General features: G+C 50.9%; 1 protein-coding gene across 1 annotated transcript in view; it reads left to right on the top strand.

The window, feature by feature from the left end:
* LOC143929845 (C-type lectin domain family 2 member D-like) overlaps positions 1-14,789 on the top strand; it is a gene marked incomplete at its 5' end in the record, with an annotated part of 41,371 nt that overhangs the window by 23,195 nt on the left and 3,387 nt on the right. Inside the window, one exon of the mRNA XM_077453820.1 lies at positions 4,322-4,447. Within this exon, the coding sequence (XP_077309946.1) occupies positions 4,322-4,432 (111 nt within the window). The remainder of the gene's footprint in view (positions 1-4,321; positions 4,448-14,789) is intronic.

Here is a 14,789-nt window from a genome sequence, read left to right as displayed (position 1 = left end):
TTCAGGTGCTTGGTAGCTGTGGGTGATCCAAGACTGATTCATCTTGATGAAGGTCAGTCGTTCAACTGATTCGGTGGACAGGCGCACCCTGTGATCGGTAACAAAGCCACCAGCAGCACTGAAGGTGCGTTCCGAAAGAACGCTGGATGCAGGACAGGCCAGTAGCTCAATTGCATACTGTGCAAGCTCTGGCCAGTGATCCATCCCCAAGACCCAGTAAGCCAGAGGATTTTTGGTGGGAAAGGTGTCCAAGTCTGACCTTGCCCCTAGGTTTTCCTGCACCATGTAAATCAGACGCTGGCGATGGGTGCTGGAACCAATCATACCTTGGGGCTGCGGACTAAAAAATTGTCTGAAAGCATCAGTCAGACGGCCACCTTCTCCACCGCTCCTTCTGACCGATGCCTCAGCAACACGTTGTCCAGGACCAGGAGTTTGTAACCTCCCAGTCTCTGGGAACGCGTTGCACAGAGCTTTCTGCAAGGCCTCCCGGAGATGTCTCATCCTCTGCTCCCTCTGCGATGGCAAGATAAGGTCGGCAACCTTACCCTTGTACCGTGGATCAAGGAGAGTGGCCAGCCAGTAATGGTCCCTCTCCTTGATCCGAAGAATACGAGGATCCTTCCGCAGGCTTTGCAGGATCAGGGAGGCCATGCAGCGTAGGTTAGCTGAGGCATTCGGTCCGGAGTCCTCTGGGTCACTAAGGACAACATGATCCGCAGCTACCTCCTCCCAGCCACGTACAAGTCCACGTGTTTCTTGGGACTGTAAATCATCCCTACAAGACTGCTGCTGCTGCTGCTGATGCTGAGTGCCAGCCTCCACCTCCATGCTGACACAATCATCCTCCTCCTCCTCATCCTCTTCCTGTGTGATGGGTGGCAGAGCAGGAACACTGTCTGGATAAAGGGGGCCTTGAGAGGCAAGGAAGTCCTCCTCTTCCTGCCTCTGTTCTGCCTCAAGTGCCCTGTCCATTATTCCACGCAGCGTATGCTCCAAGAGGTGGACAAGAGGTACAGTGTCACTGATGCATGCACTGTCACTGCTCACCATCCTTGTGGCCTCCTCAAACGGTGACAGGACAGTGCATGCATCCCTGATCATGCCCCACTGGCGTGGTGAGAAAAAACCGAGCTCCCCTGACCCTGTCCTGGTGCCGTAGTCGCACAGGTACTCATTGATGGCCCTCTGCTGCGTGTGCAGCCGCTGCAGCATGGCCAACGTTGAGTTCCACCTGGTGGGCATGTCACATATAAGGCGGTTCTTGGGCAGGTTCAACTCCTTTTGGAGCTCAGCCAGCCGAGCACAGGCATTAAATGATCGGTGGAAATGCACACAGACTTTCCTGGCCTGCATCAGGACATCCTGTAAGCCCGGGTACCTGCCCAAGAACCGCTGCACCACCAGGTTAAGGACGTGAGCTACACAGGGCACATGGGTCAGTTGTCCATGTCGGAGGGCGGAGAGGAGGTTGGTGCCATTGTCGCAAACCACCATTCCTGGCTTAAGCTGGAGTGGCGTCAACCACCTCTCGGCCTGCCCCTGCAGAGCTGACAAAACATCCGCCCCAGTGTGGCTCCTGTCCCCCAAACAAACCAGCGCAAGCACGGCATGGCATTGTTTTGCCTGCGTACTTGCCCCTGGAACGCCTACGGAGCACCGCTGGTTCTGAGGACAGAGCACTGGAAGAGGCCATGGAGGAAGAAGAAGAGGAGGGGGTGGAGGAGAGAGGTGTGTCACAACCAATAGTAGCATTTTGGAGACGTGGTGGCGGAACAACCTCCAACACTACTACACCTTGTCCTGCATCCTTCCCAGCTGCCAGAAGAGTGACCCAATGGGCCGTGAAAGACAGGTAACGTCCCTGTCCATGCCTGCTGGACCATGAGTCAGCGGTAATATGCACCTTACCGCTGACCGCCCTGTCCAGCGAGGCAAGGACATTGCCTTCCACATGCCGGTAGAGAGCCGGAATCGCCTTCCGTGAGCGTTTGGGGACCTGCCACTGAGGAACCGCACATTGTACAAACTCACGGAAGGGGGCCGAGTCTACCAACTGAAAAGGCAGCAGTTGAAGTGCTAGCAATTTAGCCAAGCTAGCATTCAACCGCTGGGCATGTGGATGGCTGGGAGTGAACTTCTTTCGCCGGTCCAGCAGCTGGGGCAGGGACATTTGCCTGCTATAATCGGACGTGGGTGTACTGCTAGCAGAGTGCCCGGAAGCACTTGGCTGTGACACACCTAATTCTACACCTTCATTCCTCTCAAAACAGGTTTCAGAGAGGACTGAAGGTCTAGTGGGGTTGGAGATGCCAGCTGATGAGGAGCAAGGAGAGGTCCGCTTTGTTCTTTGGTGTGGGTCTTTGAGGTACGCTTGCCAACGAGCTGCATGGCAGGTCAACATATGTCTGGTCAAGCATGTGGTGCCCAAGCGGCTGATGTTTTGGCCACGCGAGATACGCTTGAGACATATGTTGCTAATAGCAGCGGTGCGATCTGATGCACTTGTCTCAAAAAAGGCCCACAACAAAGAACTTTTAGAATAACGCGCAGAGGCAGCGCCCTGCACAGGCGGAGCTCTGCGGTGTGATTCAGTCGGTGTGCCGCCCCTAAGCTGGCCCCCGGAGGGCGTCCTGCCTCGTTGGACATGTGCCTCCTCCTCCACCTCCTCCTTCTCCTCCTCCTCCTCCTCTCTCCTACCAGGCACCCACGTGGAGTCAGTGCCCTCATCATCCCCTCCCTCTTCATCGCTGTAGCAAACCTGGCAATATGCTGCAGCTTGTGGAACATGACTGCCAGATTGCTGTCCTTCTTGAGCATCCCCTCTCTCTGCATTCACACTACTGCCTTCCTCTAGCTGAGTGTCATCATCAGAGGCTACAAAACACTGGGCATCCTCCTGGAGCATGTACCCAACACTGTGCTCAAAGAGTTCAGGAGACTCCTCAGGAGGACGTGGTGGGTGTAGGGAAGGAGTCACTGATGATGACATTGAGACGAGGGAAGACGATGCGTTGGCAGCTGCTTTGCTAGTACCCTGAGACTGGGTGAGAGAGGATGAGGATGAAGAGGGCTTGGTCATCCACTCTACCAAGTCATTGGCATGTTGCGGTTCAACATGTCCAGCTGCCGAAAAGAAGGACAAGCGTGTCCCATGGCCACGTGCTGATGACAATGCACCGCGTCCACGACCAGCACTGTTGTCTCTAGACACAGAGCCTGCTTGCCCTCTTTTATCGGCTCGCGCCTGTCTGCCTCTCCTTGCTGGCCTTCCAGACATGGTAATGGCCTGAAGGGAGTTGGGAAAAACAGCAGTTGGGTAGTGTATATTGTGCTGGAGGCACACAACACCCACTAACTCCTGCAGATGCCTTTATTATAGAACACCAGAGATAAAGGGGTATACTGTAATGGAGTCACACAACACCCACTAAGCCCTGCAGATGGCTCTATTAGAGAACAGCAATAAAGGGTAGATACAGGTGTATATTGTGCTGGAGGCACAAAACACCCACTAACTCCTGCAGATGCCTTTATTATAGAACACCAGAGATAAAGGGGTATATACAGATGTATACTGTGCTGTGCTGGAGGCACACACAACTTCCAATAACTCCTGCAGATGGCAAGTGGGCTCAAATAGAGAAGAGCTATGTAGGTGGATATAGCGGTGTGTACTGGGTACAGAGCACGCAGACAACACTACTGACTGCAAGCTCTATTATAAAAGATAGATCACTAGCTATATAGGTGAGGTGAATATAGCGGTGTATACTGCGGTCAGGGCACGCAGACAACAACCACTACACAACAGCAAGATCGAAAATCGGCCGATAACGATCGGTGTGTACTGTGTTGAAGGTACACAGAACACCCACTAACTGCTTCAGACGCCAACACACTACACAAGGCCGCCGCGCTGGCGGCCTTATATAGTGTGGGGCGTGTACTACACAGCCTGAGCTATGATTGGCCACAGGCATCCTGCCTGTGGCCAATCATGGCTCTCCTCGCTGCTGGCGCTGTGATTGGCCAAGCATGCGGGGTCACAGTGCATGCTTGGCCAATCATGAGCCAGCAATGAACTGCGATGATGCAGTGCACTGTGGGCCGTGAGCGCCACACGAATTTGGCGCGAACGGCCCATAACGTTCGGAATTCGCCGAACGGGCGAACAGCCGATGTTTGAATCGAACGTATGTTCGACTCGAACACGAAGCTCATCCCTATTCCTTAACGATTGTCCCGAGGACACAAACCCATCACACCCAGCCAGCTTGTGTTATCAGTCCTAAAATTTACTTTAATTTTTTCCCACCAGGAGTTTCTTCAACGATTCAAAGGCTCATCAGATTACTGGATTGGCCTGAAGAGAGAGAATAATGGAGGGCTCTGGATGTGGACAAATGGATCAGTATTTAATGACACATAAGTCTGGTTTCTATGGGTCAGTATTATTTTAAATTATTTTAATAATTTTACATTCCTAAATTAATATTATATATCCCTAAAAAATATATGTATATATATACATATTATTTTTTTGTGAACATTTATAGAGAACCTATCTCCTTGCCTATTCCAGGAAAATGAAGTGGTCTTCTTTAAAATCCCTGACCCAGTTATAGTTACTCCACTTATTCCAGCTGCCATAAACAGGGCCATTGTTAGAAATCATGGGGCTCCATACAGGTTCCTGACTGGGTTCCCCCCAAACTCCACCTACACCCCTCTCCCCACCTCTCAAAGTGCAGTAAACACAGCGACACTCCACAAAAATGAAATCTTTGCTCCCACCTTCTGGGCCTCACTGTTGACCCGATGGTGCCCAGGGATATGTAATTGTATTACTGGCAAGAAAGTAGGAGGGGGATGTGGTCTAGTAAAATCCATTTAGGCAGAAATGAACAATAAAAAAAAACAGTACTTAGTACTGGGCCCAGGCCTCATCAGCTAAACAGGGACCCCCCCTGTTTAGCTGATGAGGCCTGGGCCCAGTATTAAAGGACCGGTTGTACTGCCTTATCAGCGGCCCTGGTCATAGAATACCTAGTCCTTCCAGGTATGGGGGACCATGTGACCCCTCCTCATTATGCAGTTTTCAGGCCTAGAAGCCAATTTCTAAGACTGTACAAGCAAGGTGACAGGGCCCCTGAATTGCTGGGTTAACCTGTGACACGTGTCAAAGAGCATTCTTGGTTTTCCAAACAAATGGCTCACCGGAAACCCATTTGCTTTCAGACAACCTGTAATTGAACCACTCAGAGCAGCATAGGGGTAATGTGTAATGCTCCTCCGACCTATACAACTGCTTGTGTGTCATTTGAGCTTGAGTTAGTGTATGTAAATCAGAGCCTTTTTTTAGCAAAGCAGTTAAGGTTTGTCTGGTAAATATGAAAAAGGGCCTAGGGCTGGAAACAATTACAGGCATACCCCACTTTTAAGTACACAATGGGGTTTATTTACTAAAGCTGGAAAGTGCAAAATCAAGCTCACTTCTGCATAGAAACCAATGAGCTTCCAGGTTTTGTTACCAAAGCTTAATTGAAAAATCTAGGGTTAGAAGCTGATTGGTTTCAATGTAGAAGTGAGCCTGATTTTGCACTTTCCATCTTTAGTAAATAAACCCCATTGTGTACTTAAAAGTGGGGTAGGAAATGCTGCATTCATTTTTACACAAGGTATTTATTAGTCCTGATCATAATAATTAAAATAAGAAGAGTGGAGTTTTGCTTGACCCCCAGCAGGTAAATTGGGAGAGGGAGGGACATAAATGGTAGTTATGTGATGATTATCCTCTCTAAAGTGCCCCTGTTATTTGGCCCTGAAAGACCACAGTACCGGGTCACTTAGGCCGCGTACACACGGGCGGATTGTCTGCCCAACTTAGTCCGCTGAACCATGTTTCAGCGGACAATCCGCTCGTGTGTGGGCTTCAGCTGACTTTTTCAGCGGACAGTCTGACGGACTTTGTCTTTCGGAATTTCCGTAATTTTGTCCGCTGAAACTTGGTTTTGTCCGTCCAAACTTGGTTTCAGCGGACAGTCCGCTCGTGTGTAGGCAAGTTGGACGGACTAAGTATGACGCATGCCCAGAAAGGATTTACAGGGCGGACAGGGCGGAAGCGCTCGGTCTTGTAAAACTAGTGTTCGTATTGAAGCTAGCATATTCGTCATGCTGCTAATTTTGTGGTTTTTTAATATAGCCCGTTCTTTTCTTCTTCGTAATGCAAGAAAAGTGAAGTAGCTTTGCTGCTTATATTCACACAGAGTTATACCAAATGTTTTTATTCATCCTCATCCTATGATTAATCTTCCAATTTTAGAAAAATATATTAAAACATAATTTAAAAAAAAAACCCCCAAAAAAACCAAAAAAAAAAAAAAAAAATATATATATATATATATATATATATATATTAAAAAACAAAAAAAAATTATATATATATATATATATATATATATATATATATATATATATATATATATATATATATATATATATATATATATATATATATATATATATATATATATTTTTTTTTTTTTTTTAATTATAGAATTTATCTATTACTATATATTTTTGGAACTACTATTGTCAGTTAATTTATTTATTTATTTATTTTTTTTTTTTTTGTGGGGGGGGGGGGGGTTTGAAACAAGATGGACTTGCATTTTTTTTGGCCAAGCAGGACTATGTAAGTAGAGATAGATAGATAGATAGATAGATAGATAGATAGATAGATAGATAGATACCCAAACCAGCATTTTAGCTTACACTTGATTGCATGTTCAAAATCAGCAGAGCTTCCCCTCATTTCAAATGTTAAGCCTCAAATTTACAGCGACTGCACTTCCAAGTGCACTTGCAGTGCTTTAAAAAATGCACTTGAAGTTAGCATATTTACATGAACGTGTGTTTTGTAAATAACCCCCAGAGTCTTTTGACATGTACCTGCCTACTCACAAATAAACTCTGTTTTTTAAGCCAAAAAAAAAAAAACATACAATATTTTTTGAAATAATAAATATTTATTTTTTGTCAGAACAAAACTAAATCAAGAGGGAGGCAACACTGGAGACAATTTTGACGTTTGTGAAGCCTTTTGTCCCCCAGGCACACATCAAGTGAGTGGCCACCAAAATTCAGAACCTGTGTAACATGTAAATAGGGAGCACAACATGGTCCTAGAATCCCAAAGACCAGGAACAGCAGCAGATGAGATCTATGTCCCCAGACTGTGGTATTACAACAGCCTGCGTCTTCTTTCAGAGCAGACTGAAGCCAGGCAGTCACTTCCGCCTCTTCCGTCTTGCCTTCCCTCCACGCTTCACTGGAGGCTGTGCCTCTGGTGGTGGACTTGTGATAGGAGGAGGAGGAGGAGGAGCAGTAGGGTCTGCGTTATACAGTTTGGTGGTCGGTGTTAGCTCAACCTTCAGACCCCGTTGAATGGCATAAAAAAAAATGGCTTCACACAAGTTGCGCTGTGCTTTTTCCATTTCTAGTAACTTACTAGCCAAATAAGTACCATAGGCCTCCTCAGGATTGGGGGGTTTGCTCAGCACTTGGGTGGCTTGGCGTATAAGTGCCAAGGACTCCTCCTCTGTACGTGTCATCCTCCTGGGCCTTTTGCTGGCTAGGCGGAGGGGAGGGACCTGGCTTTCGGTCCGACTCCTGCTGGGCCCAGCTAGCTCCTGCGTGTGGCTGGTCTCCTCCTCCATACCACTGGTCCCGGCCTCCTCCTGGGTGAGCTCATCCTGTGTAAAAAAACAAAGAAATCAATAAATAAAATATGTCTATATTTAGAAATCATCAATCACTAACAATTTTACAGTTCTCACTTGCAAATACATTTGTCTTGAAATACAAAAGGCTATCATTTTGACACCATCATTTTTCCATCAGTTCACCAAGATTTGAGCCACATTTGTGGAAACTACTGTATCCTTATATCTAATTTAATTTGTGATGAAATCCTAGATTTGGAAGCAATTCAAACATTGAACTTTACATGATTAATATTTGAGCAATCCAAACTTTAGAAACTAAAATATACCTGGCTCCAGCTGGGCGCATCAACTTCGTCCAGCAAGGAAGGGTCTGGATCTTCCAGGGATGGCTCACCTGAGGTGGAGGTAAGGGTGGAGGGAAGGGTAGACGGAAGAGTAGAAAGTGACGGCCTGGCTTCTGACGTGTCATGCAGAAAACGCAGCTTGTCATAATACCACAGCCTAGGTACATAGACCTGACCTGCTGCTGATCCTGATGTTTGGGACTCTAGGATCTTTTTGCGCTCCCGCCTATACACACTACGCAGGTTCTGAATTTTGTTGCTCACAAAGTCAGTGTCTGCCTGGGGGAGTCGGGTTTTCACAAACGTCAAAACTGTCTCCAGTGTCTTCCTCTGGCCAAGACGGTTAGAATATTGTGGGTGTTTGGAATCCCAAAGGCTCCTGTGTGACTCTATTATATCAATAAATGTAGAGAGGAAGGCCTCCTCCTTAAAGGGGTCTGGATTATATTTTTGCATTTCGATTTCTGAAAAACAAAAAAAAAAATACATAAATAAATAAATACTTAAAAACAAAAAAAATTTCAGACCAAATGCACACTATTTATATTGTGACAATGTAGGCGAGACACACACTACCACACACGCTACCCCCCCACACACACACACTACCCCCACACACTACCACACACACACACACACACACACACACACACACTACCCCCACACACTACCCCCCCCCCCCCCCACACACACACACACACACTACCCCCCCATACACCCACCTCCCCCCACACACACACACTACCCCCCCATACACCCACCTCCCCACACACACACACACACACACACACACACTACCCCCACACACACACCCACCCCCACCCCCACACTACCACACAAAACACCAACCCCACTCAAACACCAACCCACATAAAAATCAATTAACCATCAATAAGATGAAATTTCACTATACACATTCCTAACGCAGGCTTAAAATTAAAATAAAATAAAACGATAACTATCTTACCGTCGCGTGTAGCACTCGCTGCTTCCGTTCGGACAAGCGTACGGTCTCGCGGCAGCGCTTTATATACAGCGCATGCGTTCAAGCTCCGCCTGCGTCGCCCGCCCCGACGTTCCGTGTGACCGTATTTCCCCGCCCCTTTTACCCTCGTCCTGCTGTGGGAGATTGATAGGTGAAAATGGCGGACGTAAATTCAATGAGCAGCGCGGAGGAAAGCCCTGAACCCCATGCTTCCGGAGAAAGAAAGAGATATAAGGCCACAAACATGGCCTTTGAAGAGATGGTGGAGATGGTGGCTATATTGAGAAGGGAGGACTATGATGGGGATAATGGGCCGTACCCCAAACCCAATATCCGCAAAAGCGGCATCATGGACATGGTCGTCACAACTTTGCATAGCAAATTTGGGGTACGAAGAGGCAAGGACCAGCTCCGGAAACGATGTTCCGACATCAAGTCCAGGGAGCCGGACCAATATCATCGCTTTAAAAAGGCCCTGAAAAAAAGTGAGTAAACTCCGCGTTTATCGTGACTGTCGGACATAATCGTTCGTATAGGTATTATATGTTAATCTGGCGATTTAATCGTAATCGTTCGTGTAGGTATTGTATGTAAATATGGCGAATTTGATAGTTCGTGTAGTCAATAGTTCATGTAATGAGCGCATATGGTTGTTCGTATATGTGGGCGTAAATAGCATGAATTTGTATATGGTGTAAATTTATCTGGTGTTGGATTAGATTTTAATTAGTTATTAATTTTTTTGTATTGTTCATGATAAACTGAATTGTTACACTCAATTTAGGATATACATTTTTAATAAAGTTTCATAAATTTATTCAGTGCAATGTAGTCTCAATAAAAAAATGAGATAGATAGATAGATAGATAGATAGATAGATAGATAGATAGATAGATAGATAAAATGCTGGTTCAACATCTGGACTGGGAATCATTTAGTGTAGTTTGGGACATCATAGAACATTTTTTGACATAATCACACACAGGTACTCCAGGGGATGATTCGAGTGTGTCCGTCTGTGAAACTTGGACAAAAGATATAAAGTATCACAGTTTGGTTAAAGGCTAGGTTCACATTGCTGCAATGTACGAGATCAAATGTGATTTGCACCGCACTGCAGTGCTCTGATCTCTGTGTGATGCGATTTCAGCCATACATATAGTATGGCTGAATTCGCATCGCATCCGGCCCAAACTTGTACATGGCCCTTTTTTTAGTCCACAGCCGAATCGGATCACATGGGTGTTCACACCATGTGGTCCGATTCCTGTCCGAGTTTAAAGATAGAAAGCCTGGAGCAGAACTCAACAGAGTAGGCGCAGGGCGGCATGACCAGGGTTAACAGGGACTGAGAGGGCGGTACAGGGTTCTTTCTGGGAGGGGAGGAGCAGAAGTATAGTTTAGAGGGGGCGGCTCCTCCCCTCCTCAGTCTGCAGAGTAGGAGCGAGCTTAGTGGAGCTATGGCAGCGGTGGAAGATCTTTTCGCCCGGCTGAAGGCTGAATCGGCGTCCAGGGGCCCTGGATGGCTGGAGGCACGGCTAGCAGCGGCGCTGGGTGAGTCGACCCCAGCGGCAGTGCGGCCCGGCCGGGAGACGCCGGGAGACGGCGCGAGCGCGGCGCGAGCGGCCTCCGGACCGTTTCTCGCCGGACCCCGCCCCTTTCTCCCCCCTCCCTGGGACTGTTGGTGCACGCGGTGGGGGTCATCACCCCCCCCCCTCTGGCCCGCCCGGGACGCGAACGGCGGCGCCGTTGGCGGGGGGAGCTCCAGGAAGAGGATACATGAGGCCGGCAAGGTGGTGGGGGAGCCTGGCAGGGGGAAGACTGGTGCTGGAAGGGTGGGGAGGCCACGTGAGGACCACAGGGCCCCGACTCCAGGCATGGCGGCGGCGGGGCTTTCCGGTGGACTGCAGGGGAAGATGGCTGCTGGGCTGCAGGGACAGACAGCAGGTGGCCCCTCTGGGACTGGCAAGCGGCAGGGGACTCCGGCTGGGGGTCACCGGGCGCAGGCTGGCGGTGGAGTCGTGCTGGCGTTGGGCAGTGGCCTGGAGCGGCACTGCGGGCAGCAGCAAGAGGGTCGGTCCCGGAAAGTCGGTGAAGAAGTCGGCATGCGGATCTGGTGCGTTGCGGAGGAAAAGGAAGGTCCGCGGATCCCCGTCATCCAGCGACGCGTCCGCTGGAGGGCAGTCTGCTAGCGAAGAGGAACTCCCGGAAAGTCGCTCGGAGGGGGAGCTGTCGCGGTCGGACGACGATGGGCAGCAGGAGCGTCCGGCAGTGGTGGACTCGGGACCTTCGGCTGGTGGGGCTCCATCCAGGCAACACGGTGAGTCCTTACATTTTTTATCTGCTTTTAATGTTGATGTGGGGGGGGAGGTGGGGGCGGGGCGGGTCCGCAAGGGGCGGCCATCGGGGACCGCACCGGCCACTCCGCAGGCATTGGCGTCCGGCCGCGAGGTGGGGGACGCGGGTTTGCAGGGGTTCCTGGCGGGTCTGAAGGAGTTGGTCCGGCGTTTTGAGTCGGACGGGGGCGGGGGTCTTCCCCCGATGGCGGCGTGGGTGGGCCCGAGCTCGGGGGTTGGTGGTACTGGGGGGGGTCGGGGGGTGCGGTGGGCATGTCGGTGGAGACGGCGGCGCCTGCCGCCCCGGTGGTGGCGCCGGCCGCCCCGGCGGCGACGGTGGCTGATCAAGGGGTGGAGGGGACACCCAGGGGGGGGCCACCGCTGACACCGCAAAAAAGCAGGACTTGGTTCGCCTAGCGGATGCGGCGAAATGCGAGGTTTATGTGTGCTTCGAGGGGCCCCTGGGGGCCCATCTGAGGCCGGAAGTTAAGGAGAAGATCTGGAAGGACGAATACGTGGAGATTTTCGCTCTCCTGCCATTGGAAAAGTTTAATCTCGATAGGGTTAGGCCGGAGGACGAGGAGAAGAGGAGATATAGGCTCATTCCTCGGACGTTTGTGAATTGGCTGCAGGCGTTCGCCATATTGGCAAGCGTGATAGGGGAAAGGAACCCGGAGCACTGTTCGGCCCTTTTCTGCTACCTGGACGCCGTGGGAGAAGCATATCGCGTCTACGGTGGAACGTCTTGGTTGCGTTACGACGAACAATTTAGTCAGCGGAGGGCTATTCGCCCGTCTTTAAGATGGGATCATAAGGACATCAGTTTGTGGATGCACCTTATGACCTCAGCGCGGTCGCCCAGCCAGTTTTTTCAGGGTGGGGCCGGTGGGTCCGCTGCCTCCGGACAATCGGCCACAAGGAAAAAAGGGGTGTGCTGGCAGTACAACGAGGGCTCCTGCAAGTTCGGAGGGTCATGCAAGTACAAGCATGAGTGCTCCGGCTGTGGTGGGGGGGGACATCCCTTGTCCCGCTGTTTTAAGCAAGGAAAAGGCAGGCCCAGTGATGCTGTGGGAAAAGGGGACCACGCCGGTGAGGGTGGGAAGGATGTTGCCTTTCCTCGCTAGCTATCCGGATCGGGAGGCGGCGCAATTGCTGGCACAGGGGTTTGCGGAGGGGTTTCGGATTCCGGCGCAGTTGGGTGTAGCGCCCCCTTGGCCCGCAATCTGCGGTCGGCTTTGCAACATGCGGAGGTGGTGTCGGACAAATTGCGAAAGGAAGTGTCGTTGGGGCGCATGGGGGGCCCCTTTTCGGTGGCGCCTATTCCGAATTTGGTGGTCTCGCCGTTGGGTGTGGTGCCCAAGAAAGAGCCCAACAAATTCAGGCTGATTCATCATCTGTCGTATCCAAAAGGTGGGTCGGTGAACGACGCCATTGATCCCGCCATTTGTGCGGTGTCTTATACGTCGTTTGATGCGGCAGTTTTTTGGGTTCGGAAATATGGCAGAGGGGCGCTGATGGCAAAGACTGATATTGAATCGGCTTTCCGCTTGCTTCCCGTACATCCTGATAGCTTCCGCCTGCTGGGCTGTAAGTGGCAGGAGGAATTTTATGTAGATCGGTGCTTGCCTATGGGCTGCTCCGTCTCGTGCGCGCTGTTCGAGAAATTCAGTTCCTTTCTGGAATGGGTTGTGCGGGACGTCGCGGGACTGAATTCAGTAATACACTACCTGGACGACTTCCTCTGCGTGGGCCCGCCTGCTTCCGAAGTTTGCGCGGTGTTGTTGGCTACGTTGGAGCATGTTGCCGAGAAGTTTGGAGTTCCTTTGGCGCCGGACAAGACGGAGGGTCCGCGCACGGTGTTGAGTTTCCTGGGTATTGTTTTGGATTCGGAGAGGATGGAATGTAGGCTGCCGGAGGACAAACTGAAGGCGCTGCAGGATGACATTCGTGGGATGCTAGGGCTGCGCAAGGTTCAGCTTAGGCCGTTGCAATCATTGTTGGGTAAGTTGAACTTCGCGTGTCGCATACTGCCCATGGGGAGGGTGTTTTGCCGACGGCTGTCGGCCAGCACCGCGGGGGCTACTTCACCCAAGCACTATGTGCGTCTGGTGAAAGCACATAGGGAGGATCTGGCGACTTGGCACGCGTTCCTGGCTAACTTCAATGGCAGGGCGCTGTGGATGTCGGGCCCGGTCAGCAACTTTGACCTGGAGCTTTACACAGACGCTGCAGGGGCGGCGGGTTTTGGGGCCTTTTTCCAAGGAAAGTGGAGCGCGGGGCCATGGCCGGAGTCGTGGAAGGCGGCGGGCCTGGTCAAGAACATGTTGCTGCTGGAACTCTTTCCGGTGGTGCTGGCGGTGGAATTGTGGGGCGAGGAGTTTCAGAATCTGAAAGTGCGTTTCCATGGGGACAACCTGGGGGTGGTTCAAGTGCTCAACCGGGTGTCTGCGGCGTCTCCGCCGGTGGTCAGGTTGCTCAGGCACCTGGTTCTGCGCTGTTTACAGTTAAACGTTTTTCTGTATGCTGTACATCTTCCGGGGGTGGAGAACGTTATCGCTGATGCTTTGTCTCGCTTCCAGTGGGACAGGTTTTGGGAGTTGGCACCGGGGGCGGAGGAACGTGGGGTCCCTTGCCCGGAATGGCTGTGGAAGATTGCTATGGAGGAATAGCCGGTTGGATCAGGCGGTCGGTGAGCGAGACTACGTGGTCAGCGTATAGTAAAGTGTGGGCGGAATGGGCCGCCCTCGTGGAGCAGGTTGCTGGGGGTCGGGAGGATCGGGACTTCCGTTTGCTGGTGATTTATTTTGTTTCCAGGAATTTGGAATTGGGGGTTTCCGTGTCAGGGCTTAATAAAAAGTTGGCTGGGTTGGCATTTTGGTTCAAGATGCGGGGTTTACCTGACTTGACTAAGGATTTTTGGGTGCGGCAGGCCATGAAGGGTTATAGACGCGCACATCCTAGCAGGGATGCTAGGCGCCCGGTTTCGTTCACGCTGTTAGGGGAGTTGCTGACGCAGCTTTCTGGGATTTGTTCTTCGAGCTATGAGGTGGCCTTGTTTAGGGCGGCTTTTGCTTTGGCGTTTTTTGGGGCTTTTCGGGTTAGCGAGTTGGTGAGCCCGTCCCAGCGGCAACAAGGGGGTCTGGGATTGGATGAGGTGGTGTGTGAGAGTGACCGGCTGTCCATTCTGGTGAGCCGGTCAAAAACGGATCAGCGGGGCAAGGGTAAGATGGTGCAAGTGTTTGCGCTTCCCGGTTCGCCCTTGTGCCCTATTGGGTTGGTGTGCAGTTTTTTGAGTGTGCGTCCGGTTGTGGGCGGGTCCTTTTTGGTGCATCAGGATGGACGGTCGCTTTCGCGTTTTCAGTTTACGGCAATTTTTAAGCGATGCCTGGTTGCG

The sequence above is a fragment of the Lithobates pipiens genome, unplaced genomic scaffold (genome assembly GCF_037356315.1).
Source record: "Lithobates pipiens isolate NorthernLeopardFrog02 unplaced genomic scaffold, aLitPip1_a1.2 Scaffold_25, whole genome shotgun sequence".
Lineage (NCBI taxonomy): Eukaryota > Metazoa > Chordata > Amphibia > Anura > Ranidae > Lithobates > Lithobates pipiens.
Note: the sequence above shows the minus strand (reverse complement) of the source record. Positions and strands in the feature narration are given on the sequence as shown.